This window comes from Mytilus galloprovincialis, chromosome 9 (genome assembly GCF_965363235.1).
Source record: "Mytilus galloprovincialis chromosome 9, xbMytGall1.hap1.1, whole genome shotgun sequence".
Lineage (NCBI taxonomy): Eukaryota > Metazoa > Mollusca > Bivalvia > Mytilida > Mytilidae > Mytilus > Mytilus galloprovincialis.
The window spans coordinates 61,217,293-61,239,387 of NC_134846.1; the positions used below are offsets into that span (position 1 = coordinate 61,217,293).

At 32.4% G+C, this 22,095-nt stretch overlaps 1 protein-coding gene and 1 long non-coding RNA gene across 2 annotated transcripts; both read right to left on the reverse strand.

Moving 5' to 3' along the window:
- Positions 1-374: 374 nt before the first annotated feature.
- On the reverse strand, positions 375-6,134 carry LOC143047002 (uncharacterized). Its single transcript, XR_012969356.1, has 5 exons — positions 6,009-6,134; positions 4,534-4,821; positions 2,853-2,915; positions 2,339-2,414; positions 375-785 (listed from the first exon to the last, which is right to left on the reverse strand). It is a non-coding gene; the product is annotated as an uncharacterized LOC143047002 (long non-coding RNA).
- A 5,347-nt stretch (positions 6,135-11,481) lies between these two features.
- LOC143047003 (monocarboxylate transporter 14-like) lies at positions 11,482-16,095 on the reverse strand. The gene is made up of 4 exons (XM_076220009.1): positions 15,956-16,095; positions 13,934-14,201; positions 12,435-13,102; positions 11,482-11,777 (listed from the first exon to the last, which is right to left on the reverse strand). Exons 1-4 carry the CDS (start codon positions 16,017-16,019, stop codon positions 11,605-11,607), a joined length of 1,173 nt encoding a protein of 390 aa, XP_076076124.1. The 5' UTR covers positions 16,020-16,095; the 3' UTR covers positions 11,482-11,604.
- Between the last annotated feature and the right edge of the window lie 6,000 nt (positions 16,096-22,095).

The following is a 22,095-nucleotide window of genomic DNA, read 5'->3' on the forward strand; positions in this document are numbered from 1 at the left end:
CACTGTCGATTTAAATTGAGCCAGTTAACAAAATTTTCAGTAAAACATATTTTGTTAACTGGCTGGGTGTCTCTTTACATGTCATGCTGAAAGTTCATAAATCTCTTTGATGTGTTTCCCTCAGTTTTAGTTTGCAACCCGGCTTTGTTTTTTTCTCAATCAATTTATGAGTTTCGAACAGCGGTATACGACTGTTGCCTTTACTTGTCATATGCTAACCAAAGACCACGAAATGGTTTGATTTCTTTTATCTGTACAATGCTATTTACATGTAGTACAGACAGTGTTGATACAAAGTATTAAGGTGTCTGTCTCTTCTCGTGCGATCAGCAAAAACTATCATTGCTTGCAGTAAAGGATCTCAAATAAATTGATTCAGTTATAACCACAAAAGTGACTTTTTTTATTATAATTATTGAATTAATTGTGGTCAAGTTCATTTGAATAAATAAACCTCAAAGATGTGTTAACACCAAATGGCAACAGATAACCGAAAGGCCATGAACAATGAGCAGAACAAATACCATATAGCATTTATATCAAATATCATCAGAAATGGCTCACGCAACACAAATGATGAAATGGTCTCTTATTAAGAAACACTATCCGAGCGAAAGATAAGATCTGGTACAACTGTTTGTTCGGATAATCGTCCAGTAAAAATTGGGCTATGAAAGTCTGATGAAAACTGATCATTTTGAATATGGTCATTTCCGTAAAGTGACCAATCCAAGTCGTTATTATGGTCATCATCAGTACGGGTGTAGTCAATCCGCCCTCGCCATCTGAAAAAAAAAATAATCACTAGCTACATAAAAAACCTAAATCATGAATCGATTAAATGTTACTAAGTGATTAAAAAAAATCATACGTCATTTTGCGATACTAGTGATTAATAAAATGTTTATTTTTATATACTGGTTTTACTTTATTAAAATAGATTGGTATTACATGTATGAAAAAAGGTTTACAGAATTACATATTCATAAAAGAAAAATTAGAGATGAAGCGACATGTCATGTCTTTTTGATTAACATTTATCTTAGGACAAACATACATGGTTATCTTAAATATTCAACGAGAGATCATTTTCTTTATAAAAACATTTTTGTAAATAAAATAAAATGAAAGACATCATTTTTGAGTTAGTATATAATTGGCAACCAGGGGCTCTTGTATTTTTGATATTCATTTAAACAGAGATTTACTGTGCGTATTGATGTTTTTTTCTACATTGGCTAGAGGTAAAGGGGAGGGTTGACCCCGCCACATTTTTGCGCCTGTCCCAAGTCAGGAGCCTCTGACCTTTGTTAATCTTGTATGATTTTTAATTTTAGTTCATTTATATGTTTTGGGGTTTAGTATGACGTCCATTTTTACTGAACTAGTACACATTTTTGTTAAGGATCTAGCTGAAGCCTGGCTCCGGGTGCGTTTTTTCGCTGTGTTGAAGGTTCAATGTTGGCCTTCGGCTATTTTATGTTCTTTGGTCGGGTTGTTGTCTCTTTAACTGCACACTCCCCATTTCCCATCCTCAATTTTAGCCATGCTAAACAATAAGAACAATAGTTTGATTGAATTACTTATAATTTATCAAATTGTCTTGAACTGGCGGATAATCTTAAAGTTGGTTGTGCTGAATTTCTTAATATTACGAACTACTAGTATATCAATTTAATTTATCTAGTATTTTATCTATATGTTGATATTTAAAATTACTGAATGTAATGCAACATTCAGACGTAATTCGAATTCAATTCGCATTAACTAATTCGAATTAGTTTAGTTCGCATTCGAATTGCAATGCGCGTTAAATTCGCTTTACTGTCCGAACGTTAACTTTTAATTCGTAATAACAAAAACGCATTTCTAATGCGAATTGGATAATACGAATCAATTCGAATAGAAAAATGAAGAGTGTATGAACGCGATTAGCGAATTTTTATCCGACTTACCTCTTCCAACTGTAAATAGACAAAATAATATAACATTATTGAAATAAATATTCTTTGGTCTTGACTTTCAACAGTATTTATCTTTTTTTCCAATGACAAAGAATTATAACTATAAATCAATTTAGCATAAAAAAAAACTTACATAAAAATACTGTTAAAATGAGAAATATTAAATGGCAATTCAACAAATGATGGTAGGTATCTTTGTTTAAAAATAACTAAATTATTTTTCTTTGCTTATTTACATTACACCACACGGAACGACAAAAAACGCTACAAATGAAACTCATTTTGAAAACAATAAACAAAATGCATTTAATTTCTTTAACAACTTTCATTTAATTTGTAAAACACAAATGATTGATATATGTTTGTATACTTACACTTTAATTCCAATCATCGCAAGAGTTAGTGTTGCTACAGTGAAGAGAGTTGCAAGGATACCGACGGCTATAACCACTGAAACAAAAAAAAAAAAAAAAACAATATATAGCATTTTGTTTATAAATTCTGTACTGATCATTGTTTGTGATTTGTTTTGAGTAAAACATTCCAAAGGTTGAATTACTTTACATTGGTACTTATAACGCAGCTACTGAATTAAATAATGGTTCTAAGACATATTTTGCTTTTAAAAACACAAGTAGCGAAAAAGGCGGGAAAAGAAACAGAACAACATTATAATCAAACTACTAGAAACACTTATGTGTGTGCACACCTGATTTATATTGTTCTGACATTATTTCATTATACTTTCTGTTTTGAAAATTGTCTTGGAATCCTCAGCTTTGTTTCGTTATAATACACACGTCCAAAACCTTGGATATAGCAATTATCAGCATACACAAACCCGTGTAGAAGAAGGACATGCAATTGTATTGTGTTTAAGTTACTTACAATTATTTGAAGAACCTATAGTTACAGCTTTGTTGTTTGTTAAGATAAAATCTGAGACCGTATCTGTAAAAAAAAGTTAAAAATCATAAAGATGCATGTACTTTTATATATCATAATTTTAAATGTCAATGATTCGATAAACTTGCAGTGAACTTTTAGTATTAGAATGAAATTCAAAACAGTGTGGCTGTGGCCATTGATTGACACATTAAATTCATCCATTGACTGGGACAATTTAGGTGAACGTTTGTATGTAACGACCACTGCTCACTATGTACTTTTTAAAGACACTTATACTATGGGGCCACCAAAGGTTCTCAACACCTTAATAAAGTAATTAGAAAAATTGATCAGAAATAACACGATGTTTTGATTTATATCAATTATATAAATCAAAACATAATGGTTATTCCTGATTAATTTTTCGAATTATTTTATAATTAAAGGCGTTAAGAAACCTTTGGTGACCCCACAGTTTAAATGTCTCTTGTAGGTACGTCGTGAACAGTGGTCGTTACAGACAAACGTTCACGTAAATTGTCCCAGTCAAAGGATGAATTTAATGTGTCAATCAATGGCCACAGCCACACTGTTTTGAATTTCATTCTATTATGTATAATTCTTTAAAGAACTGGAATTAGTCGTTTTCATTGCTCCACAATTGTCAATTTCAATTGTTTTTTTTATTGATATAAATTCTATTTAAAAGAGGAAATATTTTTTTAAGTCGATAACTGTGCTGTCCCTTTAGCCTTTATGCTCATGAACAGTAAAACAACAAACATACCGATCTCCGAAGAAAATTCTAAACGGTAAGTCCCTAAGCACATGGCAAAATCAAAAGCTCAAACACATCAAACGAATAAAAAACAGCTGCCATATTCCTGCCTTGGTACAGTCTTTTACATATTGTGAATTTAACCTGGTATTATAGCTAGCTAAACCCTTCTCTTGTGTACTACAGTTGCATACAACTCCATTATATTGATAGCAATGTGTGAACAAAAACGTAAAAAATAAGGGTACACCAGTCAACATTGCGTTACACTATTAATAATTATAAAAACAAACAAATATATCAACAAGGAAAACAAAGAAACAAACACAGTCCTACAAAAGTAATACACCACCCTATTCTACTTTTTATTTTTTATAAACATTGAATTCACAGCAAAGGATATAGAATACAAGTTTTGTGCTTGACGTGGTTGTAGTGATGATGGGAATAGACTATGTTTTTTGACTCCTCAGAAAAAAACTTTAAAACTATTTCTCTGCACGACTCTTGATACATTAAGAGTCTTAATTTTCAAATTTTTCTAGTTCCAATCTCTTAGTTTAAAATCAGTATCACCCATTGACTTTTTTGGTATATTCATTTACAATTTTGTCATTACCCGTTGCTTTCTTATTTTTTTGTTTGGCTTTTATCTGTATCTTTTAATTTATTGCATGTCTGCAATCAGTATTTCTAAAGCAAAACACATTTTTTGAACCTTTTATTCTTCATACAAGACAGTTTTGAAATAAATTTGATTTTTGGGCCAAAACTTTTATTTCTTGTACTACCTATGAGAAGTTTGTTTTCTAACCTTATAAGAACAGTATACTTATTTACATGCCTTGAATTTTGTACAACACCCCCTTAAAATCAGACTGAAAGTTCACAACTGGTACTTACTATTTTTTATAAATTGACATTTGTAGGATACTTCGACGTAGCTCGTTATGTTTCCACACGAATCTCCAAATAAGGCTTTGATTGCAGGTATACGACACTGGAGTTTTCCCTCACATAACGCTTGTACTATATGAAGTGCATCTGGTGTCTGACAAAGTTCTGTTTCATTGTCCGAGCACACTGATAGCATTGATCTACCAAACATGGCCGACACTATGTGAATCGTGTGATTCACGTTACATGCTAAGGCTGATGTGCTGTCTTCACATATAATGGCATATGATGCATCTGGAAGTGAAATAAAAAATGTACCGGAAATTATATTTAAAAGTAAGCATTGAAGTATGGAAAACATTGAGCAAATTTTTTAGGGATGTACTATAAAATGTATGAAGCGATGTTTGTTTTAGTACAAATCTTAAAATGGAAATGTAATCAGTAAAACAATGGTATAGTGGTAATGAAAACCAAATGCATATCTATCTGAAGCAGTATAAGCAGTACTTGTGGTATTTTGTTTTGTTTCGATTTGACAAAAGTCGTTGAAAAGAATGTTTTTCTTATCTTACGGATCTCACCTTATTATTTTTATACGATCAATCACTGGACGTACTGGACATGAAATATTGTGTTACTTTTTTCAGATTTGTAGTTTCCAAATATTTATTATGAAGACCACAGGCACTTGTCTCAGAATTTTTTCCCCCTATATTAAGGTATATATATAGGAATTTTTTTTCTGAGACAAGTGCCTGTGATGAAGACACCGAGTAACAATTTAACCACGTGTGATATATGGCGTCTTAAACGGCAACTACCCCAAAATCATAAATGTCTAGTTTTATGGAATTTATTGATTGATTGATTGATTGATTGTTGGTTGCTTAACGTCCAGTGTCAAATATTTCATGCATGTTTAGGACGAGTACAAATTAAGATTAAATTCAATAGGTAGATCTCGTATGATGGTCGGGAAAATTTGAACTGCAACAGAAAAATGAGGGTATATTAGATAGGGACAGATATTTTGCCTTGCAACAGGCCACCTACGGACCCTCAAAGAATTGTTGCATGGGTTCTCAAATTGTTAAGAATAAGAGCGTAACACTCTCTTTACACGAGGCATCAGATTAAACGTCCTCATTCTGACCGGACGTGGCTGTGTACTTGATACATCCCGCACAGCCAAACGGACATCCAACTTTGGCAAGCGTTTTACTGCCTGTCGGAAGAAGACCAAGTGACCATATGTCGATTCCCCTGCCACCCTTGGTGGTTATGAATTTTACGACTGGTTTTAGAGATTTAAAATATATTTATAAATAATGTATACATTTATATGTCTAGTATGCTTTGTATATAGCAAAAAAAAAATATCAACAACAAACTATTTTTACACAAGTAAAAACAAATAACAATATTTCAAAATCTTCACAGAGATTACGAACGCGTAATGTTTTTTTTTAATGACTTACCATGTCCAGAAGCAAAGCGATTGTTTAAAATAAACAACACAACAATATTTCCTACCACATCCAAACGCATTTTCGTTGTTTTTAACATTTACTTCATTATTCCCGGATTTCAGGATTTATAAGAAGGAAATGATTATATATTGTTTATTGTGAATTTTATTAATACCAAAAGTTTTACAAGTCTTAAGTGTCTTTATAATCCAGCATGTACTTAAGTGTACATTTACATCATTGTCGATAGCCTAATTTGGAGAGGGTCGATTGCTCACAGTCATGTTAACTGACTCCGTCACATTTTTTATGTGCCTGTCCCAGGTGAGAAGTCTATCATTCAGTTGTTGTCGTGACGTTGGATGTTTTCTGTCAAATTCATCGTTTTTTTCGTTTAAATTGTATAACATTTTCACATATCAGGAATGAATTGGTATGAATATCCACCAGTCAAGAGATCAATTGACGCTTAGCTGTAAACAACAATACGACATTTAACGATGAGCCTTAAAAACCCCCGACTTGACAAAATGCTAAACAATTCAAAAGAGAATACCAAGTGCCTGATTTATGAACAAGCACATTTAGACCCTAACTTGTGTGTGCCATCTTTTCTTCCCTGAATAAGTAAGTAGTCTTTCTGATTGTCGCTGGAATATACAGGAGATTTATTGTGTGCTTCATTTACAACGTATGTTCGACATATGCAAAAGGAGAGGGTTATGCTAGCGTAACAATTACGATTATCATACATTATTGTGAGCCTGTACCAAGTTGTTCGTTGAGGTAATATTTGTTCTTCTATTTTGCAGAGTCGTATGCTTGTGGTAAATTGGATCTGTTGTATTGTCAGTTTTAATTGCCTTTCCTGTTATCCTTGTTTGTGTATATTATTTTAAGAGTATTTGATGTCAGTGTCGTTTATTTTCTTGTTGACGATATGAATTACAAGATCCATTATGTCTCACAGTCAGGACAGGGAGGTAATAGCTTTAGAAAGCCATCATGTGTTTTCTATATCGTCATCTCAATTTCTTTTCGAACATAATTGTCATGGATAATACGCCAATATTGTTCATTAAAAGCAAATTAGCATTATAAATCCATTTTCATATAGAGTTATATACTCTATTTCTTACATAATGAATTAGAATCAATAGTTAGTAATTGGAAATTGAGATGAGTCTATCTCAACAAGCAACTGTCTCTATGTCTCTAACTTATTAAAGATAGCATATTTACATACACTGACACCTATAATACTTGGTAATTCATATAGATGCAATATTGCAAAAACTCTCCGCGAAAAAAGTTAAACAAACCTACCTGACACACATCTACTGCATATGTACGGAAGCCGATTAGTGCAGTTTTATTTTGATTCGTTGAAACGACTGAAAATAAAACACTTACCGGCTTCCGTACATTTGTGATTAACAATTTTTTATCAGTTGATTTTATTTTCTAGTAAAGGGGAGACAATTCAATTTGAATCACATGTAAATCTATAATATATTAAGTTTATAACAAGATATTTGCAATGCATTTTCCATAGATTACCGGAATCAGTGGTGTTCAACATTTAATTTCTTGAAGAAAAAACAAACTATAGAAACTGGGTAAAATTTCCTATTACTGGAAATTTCAGCGTGTTATAGAAAATTTAATGCAGGAATGCAATTTATTTACCACTAGTAAAATTTTCGTTCAAATGAACAATTTATGTGATTTATTTTATACAAACTAATATTTTTCAAAACGACAAAAGGTAGAATTGCATTGCTTTATTTTATTTTATCTCTTGAAAAAAGTGCAGCAAAATGATTCACACTAACAGTCTGAGAATCGCATGACCTTGTTTATTTCCCAAAACACAAATTTACAGTATCGATAGCCTTGGGATCATGAAAACTCATAACTGTACACATATAGCAATGTATATTTAATTATGTTTTAATCTACTTGTAATGTTGTCAGTTGTTAATTCGGTTAATTTAACATCCTTGTTTAGTGTTAAAGTTATATATTACAAATGAAGAGTTTTAAAAACAAAGCTTTATATGCGTGTGATTCAACTGTGAAATAAAATACTTATGGTGGCTCTTGTGAAGGCCTTTAGATGTCCAATCGCATCAAAACATAGAACCTGGAACATAAAACTGTTGTAAACCTTACAATCACCAGCCAGTGTGTAGATATTCACTTTCTTGTCTAATTAATCTTGGTGCAAGCCATACCATTTTCTTTTTCAATACTCGTAATAGCAAGTTGTGACCTTTTAGCTTTCAATTGCATTAAGTTTATATTTTTTTTATACACTTGACCATCGTTATGATATAGAGGAAAGTTTAGAATAGTATGCAACATTACTATAAGAGACAACAATGATAAATAAACACCCGAATACCAAATATTAAATTTGTTCACCATTTAACCGAAATGTTTTCTAGGTTAAATCTTATTTTAATTTGTTTATGGATATTTAATAGTGTTGTCAACGGTTAACCGGTTAACCGGTCGAACGACCGAATACCGAATACCAAAATCGCTAAACGGTTAACAGGACTTTTTTCAATATTGGTAGATTCGATATAAATTTGTTTTGAAATCATTAAAAAGTTATGTTTTATTTACAAATGAATTTGTCGTCGTTAGACAGATCAATTGTCCAGTATATTGATTGCTATTGTTAATCCAAAAAACATAAAATGAATTAGAACTTGTCTCTCAGCTCGGGGCAGGATCTTAAACATAATTATTATACATGTTTTTTTAACAGTAACTTTAAATCAGTAATGCGATTAAATTTTACGATTTACTTCATTAGTTCGTTTTTGATCTAATATTGTGTAGACCTACATCTAAATGTGCAGTCTCCGTCGTGCAAGGCTTAGTCTTACTTTAAACGAAGTGCTAACTCAAAAATTGTGAAATGCAAACCAATGTAAATGTACTCAATGTATACGTGATAGTACGAGTAACATGCTTAAAGAAACAAGCAAACAAAGCAAAGCAAAAGGTCGTACGGTGACTTATAGTTGTTAATTTCTGTGTCATTTTGGTCTGTTGTGGAGAATTGTCTCATTGGCAATCATACTTCATCTTCTTTTTTATAATTAATCATTTCAAATTGAAACACTCCTAATTATTATCGGAGACAACAAGAGAAAAGGAAAGAATAATCGGTTTCAGACTTATTCAATTGTACGATATCAAGAAGTTTTTTTTTTTATTTTTCAATCTGAAGTTGGTACAGACGCTTTAATAGTTCAGTCAGGATTCTACTTCGTCAGAATTATCTCCCCATTACGCCAGTTCATTTTCACAATCGTAGAAATGGAAGCCATTGTAGGGATGACGCGCTACCAATTTTGCTCATGGAATCGATAAATTTATCCACATTGCACCATTACGATCCTTATATGTCAGTTGTATTTTAAAAGACAAATGTATCAACTAGCTAATGAGCATCAGTTAATGATATTGTTTGCATAGATTCAACTTAAAACTCTTGTCTGATCGGTTGTCAGGTGGAATTTTCGAAAATTCATAAACATTTAAAAAAATTCTAATTAAAAATTTCGTGGAAGGGCAGACTAGATTTGTTTAAGTGTATAAAGACTATAAACCCTAGTTTTCACACACAAAAAAATATATTTTTTCAAAGATATGCATTTTCATCATCCAACTTGAAAGACTGTCGTCAAGTACTTTCAGTAAAAAAATAGCTATTCGAACACACCTTCTCTGTTTTTGTGACTCATTAGATAGGTATTTCACTTGACCCATATATTTCATCTTTAGTACTGTTATTTGTTTGTGTTATAATGTCAATTTGTAGCTTTGATATATAAAAATAATAGAATCTGAAGCGAGACGATGTATGAAATAATCTTACTTTGTACGATATCAAGACAAAATATTCAACTCAAACACGCCCTAACATAAAAAGGTGCACTCGATTTTCTCTTTTCGATACAATTGTTACCCATTTTTTAGAATTTTTTCTTGAGTCATATAATGGAAGGGCAGACACGAAAATTTTTGAACTAATAGATTGGTATGTTTTCCGTTCGTGGTAATTTTTTCAAAAAAATCGGGAGGTTATGCATTTTCTTCATCCAACTTGAAAGATACCCATGTCGTCGACTTGAAATCTAATTGTTCTGCTTAACTATGTACTAGATAAATTGAAAACCTATGCAAATGGTGTTTTTAAAATAAAACACCTCGTAATTGAGAAGAAAATTGTAATTTTGTTTGTTTCTATTAACTTTTAAAATTTTTGTCACTATAGTAAACAATACTGTACACATTTATCGCCTTCTCTAACAAAGAGTTTGTATTCTTTTGATCTATTTCAACCGGGTTTCCGACTGAGTTGATACGGTGTATTTGATTATTAAAAGTCAAACTTCGCAAGGAATCCTCAAAGACAAGCCTTATAATGCCAAAGGACAATATTTAATTCTAAAAGCGTAAATTTATGACTTGGATGAAAGGTTGTCAAATTGACACTCATACCACATCTTAAATCTTTATGTAGGGTACTAATAATAATGCTTTCAAACCCCAATTTAAACTATACCGGTTAACCGGTTAATCGGTCGAACGATTATCCGAGTAACCGGTTATGCAAAAGTGTACGATTTGACAACACTGATATTTAATGATACAATAGATCAGTGTCACTTTTGAATAAAGTTTTAAATTACAAATTTATGAAATCGCTTATTTTTAAGTGTTTTTTTTTTATCAAAAATAAAAAAAAAAGTATTCATTTGTGTATTATAAAGTTGAAATAATACATTTCGAAATACCGACGTACTTGCATTTCTCGGAGAACGAGTACATATGTACAAGGAGTTATTAATTTACATGAAACAGAAAAAAAGGAAGTTTATAGCGATACTAACGTCGCAAAAATAACTGGAAACTGAATAGAGGTCACAAATATAAACCTTCGTCCACTCCCATTTGGTACATCGATATGACAAGCCAACATTTGCTTTATGAAATACCACAAAACATGCGGATAAAAGGAGTGCACAATAGCCATTATATTATGTAAAACGGGTTCTATGAAAGTTTTATCGAAATCCAGTTAATAGCTGCAGATATGACACGTCTATCCTTTTTGTGTACATGTAATGCCACATAAAACTCAAAAATGAAATTGCACAATGTAAGGCTGAAATTATGTAAGAAATGTGTTTATGAATATTCCATCGGTGATTTACTCAGCATGAATTACAGATATAACTTCAGACCACTCACCACTTTGTAAAATGATGTAAGTCCATGTTTTCTTACATTTTGCAAAATGGTTCTGGAAGTTTCTGTAGCAAAGCACGTAAGTATTTGTAAGTAATATGTAGCAACTCAACACCTCGACCCCCCCCCCAAAAAAAAAAAAAAAAACAAATCCAAAAACGACATGAATCCCAAGAATTTAAAAATATAAACACAAAAGAAAAGACTTGTGTATGATCTTTTACTCCTTGAATTAAAAAGTAACAATGGATATTTTCAATAAATAATAAATACATTAGAAACATTTCAATTTTCTTCTTCCAATTTCTTAAAGATCTTTTTTTTATGACAATTAAAAGCGTGTTTGTTTTTTCAACTGGTCTTTTGAATCTATAGTGTACATATTTTTCTCTAATTCATAATGCACTATATTGGCTCCCATAAAAATAGCTGCACCAAAGATAGCACATACACCACCTAAATAAAAGGCATAATCGTACGATCCATTTATATCCTTTAGTAAACCTACAAAGAGAAAGTTGAGTGTAGTTTAGGTTTCATGGTAACGTATGGAAAAAATTATAAATTTGAAAATTATGAAATTAAAATAAGTTTGTTTCCTGCATAAATTCAGGATGATAAGGTACCAAAAGGGACATACATTTAGATGGATGAAGAAAATGAAGATTATTTTAACTATTACTCTAAAGAACATTTGTTAATATTACACAATACTGTAATTAAAAGTAAAAGAAGTAGTATAATTATTCTACTTCTAGTAATCAAACTTAAACCAAAGAGTGAAACTCCCACAGACGAAATTCATCAATATGGTTGTGTCATTCCAAGTCCTTTTGGGATATTTACGCTCACAATGCTTCATATTTTGTAGCTTTCAAAACTTCATTCTTTAAAAGATGGAACGACTGTTTCGTGTGCATATACTTGTTACATTAATGTGGGTGTCGATGGCCTTGTTATTGAGGGTGAGAGGTGTATTGTTATTGTTGTTGTTGTTGTTGTTATACTAGTTGTCGGCCTTTTTATTGAAGGAGATTTGAATATAGTTATTAATGTTGTTTCCATCATTACTTTGATATTTGAATTTGATTGTTTCCTTGTTATCAGCTGTTTATTTGAAGCTATTTATTTTACCTATAACCTTGCCTTGTATATACGTACCAGACAAAGGAGGACCTATAAATGTTCCTATTCCTTGAAACAGTATTAGTATTCCAAAACCACAAGATAAGTTTTCTTCTCCTAGGATATCAACAATAACAACTGACTGCTGAGATACACCGTTTCCAAGGAACAATCCAAGTATAGCACATACTATACCGAATTGTGTGGTATTTCGAACCAACGGGATAAACATTGTCGTAACTCCCAAACAGAATAGCGCTGCATTGTAAATATAGCATCTTATAGGCTTTATGCACTTGCGGTCAAACAGAAATCCTGATATGATTCTCCCAAGGCCGTCACAAATACCGACAACTACAACCGGAAACGATTCAAACTCATCGATTCCCAATTTTACTGAAAGTGCGGGAAGAAATATCATGCTGGACTGGTAAGAAACGTTAAAAAGCACAACTGCTGCGCATAAACTACTGAAACGATTATTTCTTAAGAGAGAAAAGTCACAAAACTTTCCATTTTGTTTTGTTTCTTTATTTTTCTCATCGACTTTCAGACTGGCTTTAGCAAAACGGTTACTATCCTTAACAATTATTTTACTAGGTCTGTGTACTGTATCCGTTGGTAACGGTTGAGAATGTTCTTGTGACTTAGCCAAACATACGAGACTTTTATTATCCTCATTCCACTTCAATATTTGTAGTTTTCTACAAAATAAAAATAATTGATATTACCCGATTTCATTTCAATCGCACGTGCAGACGTTATAAGTAATATATCTTCGAATAGAATAAGCTCTCGAAGCGATACAGCCTTTTTTGCGCTCATGCGGCGTAGAGCAAATACCAATCAATCAATATAACCAATAAAAAATATGTCACATATAATCAATACATTTAACTTGGTTAACTTTTGTCGTTAGTTTTGACTTTTTGTGTCTTTTTTCCCGATTTTGACATTTTGACTGATTGTGAATTCGCATAGCAGGTGATTCGTTCATAGCAGTAGACAACGGCCCTGTCGACGCTCCAGCGCTTTCTCCTATGAGAAAAATGTAAAATCACAAAAATACTGAACTCAGAGGAAAATCAATTCGGAAAGTCCATAATCACATGGCTAAATCAAATAACAAAACGCATAAAAAACAAATGGACAAGAACTGTCATATTCCTGACTTGGTACAGGCATTTTCAAATGTTGAAAATGGTGGATTAAACCTGGTTTTATAGCGCTAACCCTCTCACTTTGATGACAGTCTCATCAAATTCCGTTATATTTACAATGATGAGAGTTCGTGTTATTCCTTCAATATACGTTTGTTATTATGATTTGTCTATTACTTACTTGGGACATCTACAACATAAGAACAAACTATAAAAAATAAAACTAGCAAAAACACAAAAGACACAGAGTCCAGATCTGAGAGTACTCGAATATGTCAAATTGTAAATATGACTTGTACGTAAATTATTCTTTAACATTAACACGTGACTTGGTTGAAGTTGTTTTTATAAATGGTATAAATATAATAGACAAACCTTCTATCATATTCCGTAATCTGTTTGTGTAATGATAATGGGCGCAATAGAAATCCACACACAACCAACTGTAAAGCAATTCCTGTCATGATTATAAAAGCTCCAAAATATCCGTATTCTGAAAATGAGAACTCAACCAAAGTTGGCACAGCAAAGGCACCTAGTGCCACACCGGAAGTACCCAGACCAACTGCTATGCCGCGTCTTCTACTGAAATACATACCTACGATAACCACACCCGGTCCGTAAGCCAAAGTCTTACCGATACCTGAAAAAAGTAAAACACTGCGTTTAATATAGATCGTCTGAATTATTTGTTTTAACCTCATTCGATTTTTTTCTTTATACTTTTCCAACTTCATGAATTTGTAGTATCTCTAAAAATCTTCAAAAAATTTAATCTATACTATTTACCATGCATGCAATTCATATTTCATTTAAGCTAGAGTTTAATGCTTCTTTCTGGTATTTTATCGGGGAGTAAAAGCGTTGACCACCGAAACACATTTTGTATGACACGCTTTCGACAAAAATGTGCGATCAACCATTTTACAGCACTACAAAATTACAAAACGAAGCATTCGAAGTTGGAAATGATCCCTTCTTAAATTTTACGGACGTCATCACGAGTTGGTTTACTGGGTGTCAAATATGAAGCCCAGTATATGGTTTTCTGTGTTGTGTTTAGTGTACTTTTTGTTATTTTCTTTTTTGGCCATGGCTATGTCAGTTTATTTTCTTTTCTAATTTGACGTTCTTCTTTGGCTTTGGATACAAATACATGTTCTTATTGCAATAAAACATGGGCTGCGCGTGATTGAAGCTAGTCACAATTAGAATTGCAACGTCAGTTGAATTTTGAACAAAGTCGGAGATCAACATGGACATTTGTGTTGGTGTTGCTCGCTTGGAAATTAAATAAAATCATTCTAAAAGTAAGTGAAATGTGACTGTGAATTTTTTTTAATCGTCAAACTGTTGGATTGTATGCCCCATTTATGGACATTATGTTATCTGGCCTGTGCGTCCGTCTGTTCGTTCTTCCATTCGTTCGTTCGTCTGTTCGTCTGTCCGTCTGTCCGTCTGTCCCGCTTCAGGTTAAAGTTTTTGGTCGAGGTAGTTTTTGATGAAGTTTAAGTCCAATCAATTTGAAACTTAGTACACATGTTCTCTATGATATGATCCATCTAATTTTAATGCCAAATTAGAGTTTTTACCCCGTTTTCACGGTCCACTGAACATAGAAAATGATAGTGCGGATGGGGCATCCGTGTACTTGGGACACATTCTTGTTTTATGTGTTTTGTTCATTAAATCAAAATGGATGCGTTTCGAGTGTGTACTATAGGTCCGATTCAAAGTACAATTGTTCAAAATTGTCCTGTTAGAACCGAAATAATTCTATCATGTCATGCTCTATTCTCATTTTAACATGTGTCGGCATTATATTTGTGAACATTTAACACCTCGCTAAGATATAAACAAAGACAATGCCTACCCATGTTAAAAGGAGTAAGAGCATGACACGAAAGAATTATTTTTTAAACTTGTGAGTTTGTGACATTCAAACTCACAAGTTTAAAAAATAATGTCACTTTGGTATCTTTTGCCTCTTTATATGATATATGTATAACCATGCAATTACGAATTTCATTAAAACTTTCCTTTATCTTTCTATCGTTTAGGTGGTGTCTCAAGAAGTACATTGTACGTGCTGTCGTGAGTGTAGGATTTAATTGGGAAATAAAAGATCGACTTACGTACAACAAACGAAAGGCACCCCAGTATTACATTTAATATGAAAATATCTGTATATAATACAACCGCAGTGACTGCACGTGCTTCCCGTGACAATGTCAAAATAATGGATTAAATTTTTTTTTTCAAATTCTCTTAATTTCATGGTTGGGCATGGGGTACCCAAAAAACTTCTTTTGAGATTTATACATGATAGTAAAAATTAAAAAAAAATATGAGTGTGTTCTCTATCGTATAATTAAAATAATTTATTATACATGATACCTCCAATAACCCCATAGCTGACAAACAAAACGTACAAGTTTGGAGAGAGTGCCGATATCACCATGGATACAGCTAAAACAATACCACCTGCTACAACAACCCATCTGTAGGAAAATCTGTTACATAATACAGATGCAACAGGACCTGCAAAAGAAAATGATCAGATACAACTCATCACTTTCATTATCCAGAAACTATTGCGTCCAACTACCATTGACATTTTTTAAAGTATGGACACAAATGCGAAACATGCATATAGATATATGTATCAGATATAGGATTGCGAGTTTTTATAGTTGCGATACTCTCCAAGCAGGATGTGTTGGCCTTTCCGACCCACCTGACATTACATCCGCTTAAGTTTTTTGGGAAGCGTTTGGTAGACTTTATTTTTTATTGGCTTGCATTTTTCTTTTCGTTTATTGATCGGAAGTTATTTTTCTTCAATTTATAAATTTTGATTGTTCCTTTGGCATCTTCCCTCTTTATGTTTGGTAAGCATATATAAACGAAAAAAAAAAGTATAGCCAAACCTGGAAAAGGAATAAAAGCTATGCATGAAGACATAATTCTTAAAGTATTTGTGAAGTACTTGCCTCCTGCCAAAGTCAAACTGACTGACAATGAAGTAACCCAAGCTGTGATTGAAGCAGGTTTGTTGAATTTCTCTTCAAACCGCAAGTATAATATTCCTGCTGCCCTGTTTAAACCAGCTGGAATAAAAATAAATGATGAAAAGTATGAATATTGGTAGAATCATATTCAAAACAGTGTAGCTGTGGCCATTGATTGACAACCTTAAATTATCCCATTGACTAGCGCAGATTAGGTGAATGTGTGTCTGTAACGAAAACTGCTCACTACTTACTTATTATAGAATTTAAACTGTGGGGTCACCAAAGGTTCTTAACGCCTTTAATATTAAAATAGTTCGAAAAATTAATCAGGAATAACTTTATGTTTTGATTTATATTATTGATATAAATCAAAACATCGTGTTATTCCTGATTAGTTTTTCTAATTTCTTTATTTAGGTGTTGAGAACCTTTTGTGACCCCACAATTTAAGTGCCTTTAACAAGTACATAGTGGGCAGCGGTTGTTACAGACAAACGTTCACATAATCTGCCCCGGTCAATGGGATAATTTAAGGTTGTCAATCAATGGCCACAGCTACACTGTTTTGAATATGATTCTATTTACTTCGTATACTTTTACATTTTTTTCAAAAAGTTGTCAATCATATACAATAAATATTTCTATATTTTATGCAAATAAAATGTTGTCAAATGTTAAACAAATTGTTTAAATAAATTACCCACATTACAGTTAACGAATATACTTTTTTTGCTCTAGGGTATAATATCGTTAAATTTAAATACAAACCAACAATAAAATGGATTATCATACTGCTGACCACAATGAACCATCCCCAGCCTCCATCTGATGTCTCGTCGAAAGGATTTATTTCCAATGTTAGATCGTTTTTTAGTTTTTCTCTTTCTGCTTTCGATGATGGCCCAGATCCTGTATGTGCGATTGAAACATCTGGAATTGTAGAAACCTCCTTTGTTGGCATTTTTCGAACGTCAGTTATCGTCATATCTGGATAGTAAATGTTTATAATTTAGTTGAACCAAAATGTAAGACAATAACAATCAAAACCAAGGAATAAACAAAGACTCACAAAACCAAAGGACATTTACATCAACAATTATAAATAATAAATAAGAAACAACACGAACTCCACTAAAAACCGGGAGTGAAATCAGGTACTCCGGAAGAGTAAGCATTTCCTGCACCGTATACCTCACCCGTCGTGTTATTTCTTTGTTATCAAGGATAGTTATGGCAAAATCTTACCATACAAATTTTTGGTTATATACAGCAACATCAAGTTGTGTTTTTAATTCATTGGTCTTGATTCATGTTGTTTTAAAGTTTTATCAATGTTTGTGGCAATGATTAGTTCGTGTTGTTTATTCCTCAGTTTTCTATGTTGGTGTCATGTGTAATATTGTTTGTCTGTTTGTCTTTTTCATTTTAGCCATGGCGTTGTCAGTTTATTTTAGATTTCTGAGTTTGACTGTCCCTTTGGTATCTTTCGTCACTCTTTTATCTGGTTTCTTGTAAAATTTTAACTATAAATCTTATCGGACGACATTTTCTGAATAACATCAAAATATTATTGCTTTAAAAGAACTGTACTGAGGTAAAGGTTAAAATAAAAACAAACAAACAAACAAGTATAAACAATGTATATTATTGACACACCGATAAACAGGTGTAAGGGTTTGTTGATAATTTCGTTTAATATGAGATAGATATAAGTGCATTGTTTGTATGCTATACTGAATGCCTAGGAAATACTGTCCGGAAATGACGTCAGTCCAGTGTTTTTCACCATCCCAGTAGTCAGTACTTCGGTGTTGACATGAATATCAATTAATATATGGTCATTTCTTTTAAAAAAATCCTGTTACAAAACTTTGAATTTTTTGAAAAACTAAGGATTTTCTTATTCGAGGAATAGATTACCTTAGCCGTATTTGGCACAACTTTTGGGAATTTGGGGTCCTCAATGCTCTTTTAATTTGTATTTGTTTGGCTTTATAACTATTTTGATCTGAGCGTCACTGGTGAGTCTTATGCAGACGAAACGCGAATCTGGCGTACTAAATTATAATCCTGGTACCTTTGACAACAATTAACACTACTGGGTCGATGTCACTGCTGGTGGACGTTTCAACCCCGAGGGTATCACCAGCCCAGTAGTCAGTACTTCGGTGTTGACATGAATATTAATGATATGGTCATTTGTTTAAAAATTTCCTGTTACAAAACTTTGAATTTAAAAAAAAAAACTAAGAATTTTCTTATCCAAGGAATAGATTTCTTTAGCCGTATTTGGCACAACTTTTTGGAATTTTGGGTCCCTAATGCTCTTTAACTTTGTATTTGTTCGGCTTTATAACCATTTTGATCAGAGCGTTTCTGATGAGTCTTATGAAAAGGAAACGCGCGTCTGGTGTACTAAATTATAATCCTAATACCTTTGATAATTATTTTAGTATCGTCATCATCTTCAGATGATGAATTTATGTGTAGATTAATTTAATTCAACCCCCATTAAAATGAATATTTAAAAGTACAGCAAAGAAATTATATATGTTTTTTTTTATATTTGACATATATATATGTAACACATTTATGATTTAATGTCTTTAAAAGTTTGTAAAAGTTAATTATATCATCATCGTGACTGTCGTAATAATTTTGGGTCTCGCATCCTTTTTGTCATCAGCTGTTTATTTCCGTCATTTACTTTATCATCCTATAAAGTTCGTGAGCATAGTATCCTTTCTGTTATTAATCAATAATTTAATTTTGGATGCAACGCGTCTTCTGCTTGGCTTACGTTCTTTTGTTATCAACCCATATACATAATTAAGTCATGTGGCCGTGACGTCATCAACATTTTTTCATGGTTTTCTACGGTTTAAATGGAATTTAGAATTTTAAAATTGTAAGAAATGACTGTAATATTTTTTTCTGTCTATTCGAAATAACATAAAAAAAAATGTGGTTCAGACTGTTAAATAACACGCTACGCGCAATATTCAGTGTGCACCAAATTTTGTATGTTATTACTTCCTAGACAGAAAAAATATTACAGTCATTCCTTTAAGAAATAATTGATGCAAGCTATACGTCTTTATTGTAGTTTTAACATGGGTAGGCATTATATTCGTGATTATTTTTGCCCCAGCGATAATGAGAAAACACCAGCGGTATCAAAATTGTCAAATGAAAATTAAAGGTTATTTAAAAAATTTACTCTGAAAACAGTTTTAAATTGCTAAAAACCATAAAACACAATAAAGAAATCAAGTCCCAAGAAAGGCTATAACATGAGGAAAAATTTAAACAATGCAACTGAAATGGAATTTCTTCATTTGTTTGTTTAGAGGGGTTAACATAGCTAGCTTAGTAAGAACATTTGCCTTTACGTAAGAAAATTTATGACCGATAAGTATTATCTGTTTGTCGCTCCTTATATTGATCATAAATTATATTTTAAATGAACTCTTCAAAATAACATAAATATTTGTTGACTTTTTAAGTTAGATTATTTACATTATATTATGAAGCAAAATCGGCGAAAAGTGTTCTAATATTTCACAATAAGGTTTGTTTATATGTGAAAACTGTGTCACTCTAGCTGATGATACATTTCTTGGGTAACTGAGGTTAAACAAACTTAATTCAATGGTTAATATATTTTATCTACACATATATTATACTAGAACACACCTGCGGGCATATACAGCTTGTGAACTGTTGTAGGATGATTTTTTGTAAAAGATATTATGTATGGAGAATTTCAGAAAAGGTATCAAAAGCCCTCTCCCTTTTTCCAAATTCCCATATTTGTTTACTTGTCTTTCGTGTTTCTGGACTCAGACAACAATTATTCTTCTCTTTTGCTACAATGCATCTTTTGGTAAAAGTCAAATTAAATTAAAAATTTGCACCGCTTCAAACATGAAATAAATGTAACTGCTTATATATAGACCATTATTAGTCTAATAAAATATGCTTCTAGGACAATCAATCAGCGCATTTTCTTTTGAGAACCTTATTAACATGCCAATGGTAGGATATGAATCTTGTATAAATGATTAAGACCGACTCCCTTTTTCCAAAGTCCGATATTTGTTTCCTTTCTGTTAAATTCAATTATTTCGTGTTTCTGGCCTCAGACCACAATTATTCTTCTCCTTTGCTACAAGGCTTCTTTTGGTAAAAGTTAAATCAAATTAAAAATTTGCACCGTTTCAAACATGAAATAAATGTAACTGCTTATATATAGACCATTATTAGTCTAATAAAATAAGCTTCTAGGTCAATCCATCAGTGCTTTTTCTTTTGAGAGCCTTTTTAACATGCCAATGGTAGGATATGAATCTTGTATAAATGACCAAGACCGACTAAGGCTAATTTGAGGGGTGGTCGGAGGGGTCCTGATCCCGAAATCCCGGGCTTATAACCATGAAATCCCGAGATGAAACTTCATATCCCGAAATCCCGAAATCTAGAAATATATTCCCGGATCACGTAAGGATCAATCCCAAAATCAGGAGCTTAAAAACACCCGATTCCGTCGCCCCCGAAAAGGTCATGCCTTCCTCTAATCTCTACCTTACTTTCCTTTTTGCCAAATCACTATTTTCCCTTTCAACAATAAATTTGTATGCCCCACTTATGGGCATTTTGATTTCTAGTCTGTGCATCCGTGCGTTCGTTCGTTCGTTTGCCCGTCCGTCCGTCCGTTTGTCCCGCTTCAGGTTAAAGTTTTTGGTCGAGGTAGTTTTAGATTAAGTTGAGCTTGTACTTATTTATGCAAGTGGTATGATTCAAAGAAAACAGTGGACAGAATCAGGGACTTTCTTTACTAACATAGAAAGACCCTGACAGAATACAGAGAGTCTCTATATATTAAAGTAGTATAATCGTAGTTTACATGTAGATAAACGAGAAAAATAATTGTCCTCTCTAAGGAGGTATAATAGTTGTGATTCTTGCGATCTAAACACCATGAAATGACCCCTTAAATAGTAAACATTTCAAAGAAAACAGTAGACAGAATCAGGGACTTTCTTTACTAACATAGAAAGACCCTGACAGAATACAGAGAGTCTCTATATATTAAAGTAGTATAATCGTAGTTTACATGTAGATAAACGCGAAAAATAATTGTCCTCTCCAAGGGGGTATAATAGTTGTGATTCTTGTATCCGTGTGATATGCAACTGGTATGACCCTTAAATAGTAAACATTTCAAAGAAAACAGTAGACAGAGAGTCTCTTAGACTATATATTAAAGTAGTATAATCGTAGTTTACATGTAGATAAGGGGACGACCATTTGATATTCTGGGGGGGGGGGGGGGGTGCAGGAGGATTTGTTTTTGATCGGTTATTTATTTTTGTAAACTAAGAGGACAGATTATTCATTTTCTGCACTATTGAAGCAAGATTTTTCATTTTCCTTAAAGCAAGGGACTGATTCTATTCATTTTCACAACTATATTTATGATATTCGAAAACATACAATTTTTTAAATGATTTAATACATGTA

Bases quoted from the DNA above. Each gene is read 5' to 3' on its own strand.
- LOC143047003 (XM_076220009.1), bottom strand. From the start codon at position 16,019: ATGGTGATATCGGCACTCTCTCCAAACTTGTACGTTTTGTTTGTCAGC. The intron at 13,103-13,933 runs GTTTGTCTATTA...TTTATTTTGTAG, and splicing joins ATTACGGAATATGATAGAAG to AAAACTACAAATATTGAAGT. The intron at 11,778-12,434 runs GTACGTATATAC...TTCTCTTTGTAG, and splicing joins TATAGGTCCTCCTTTGTCTG to GTTTACTAAAGGATATAAAT.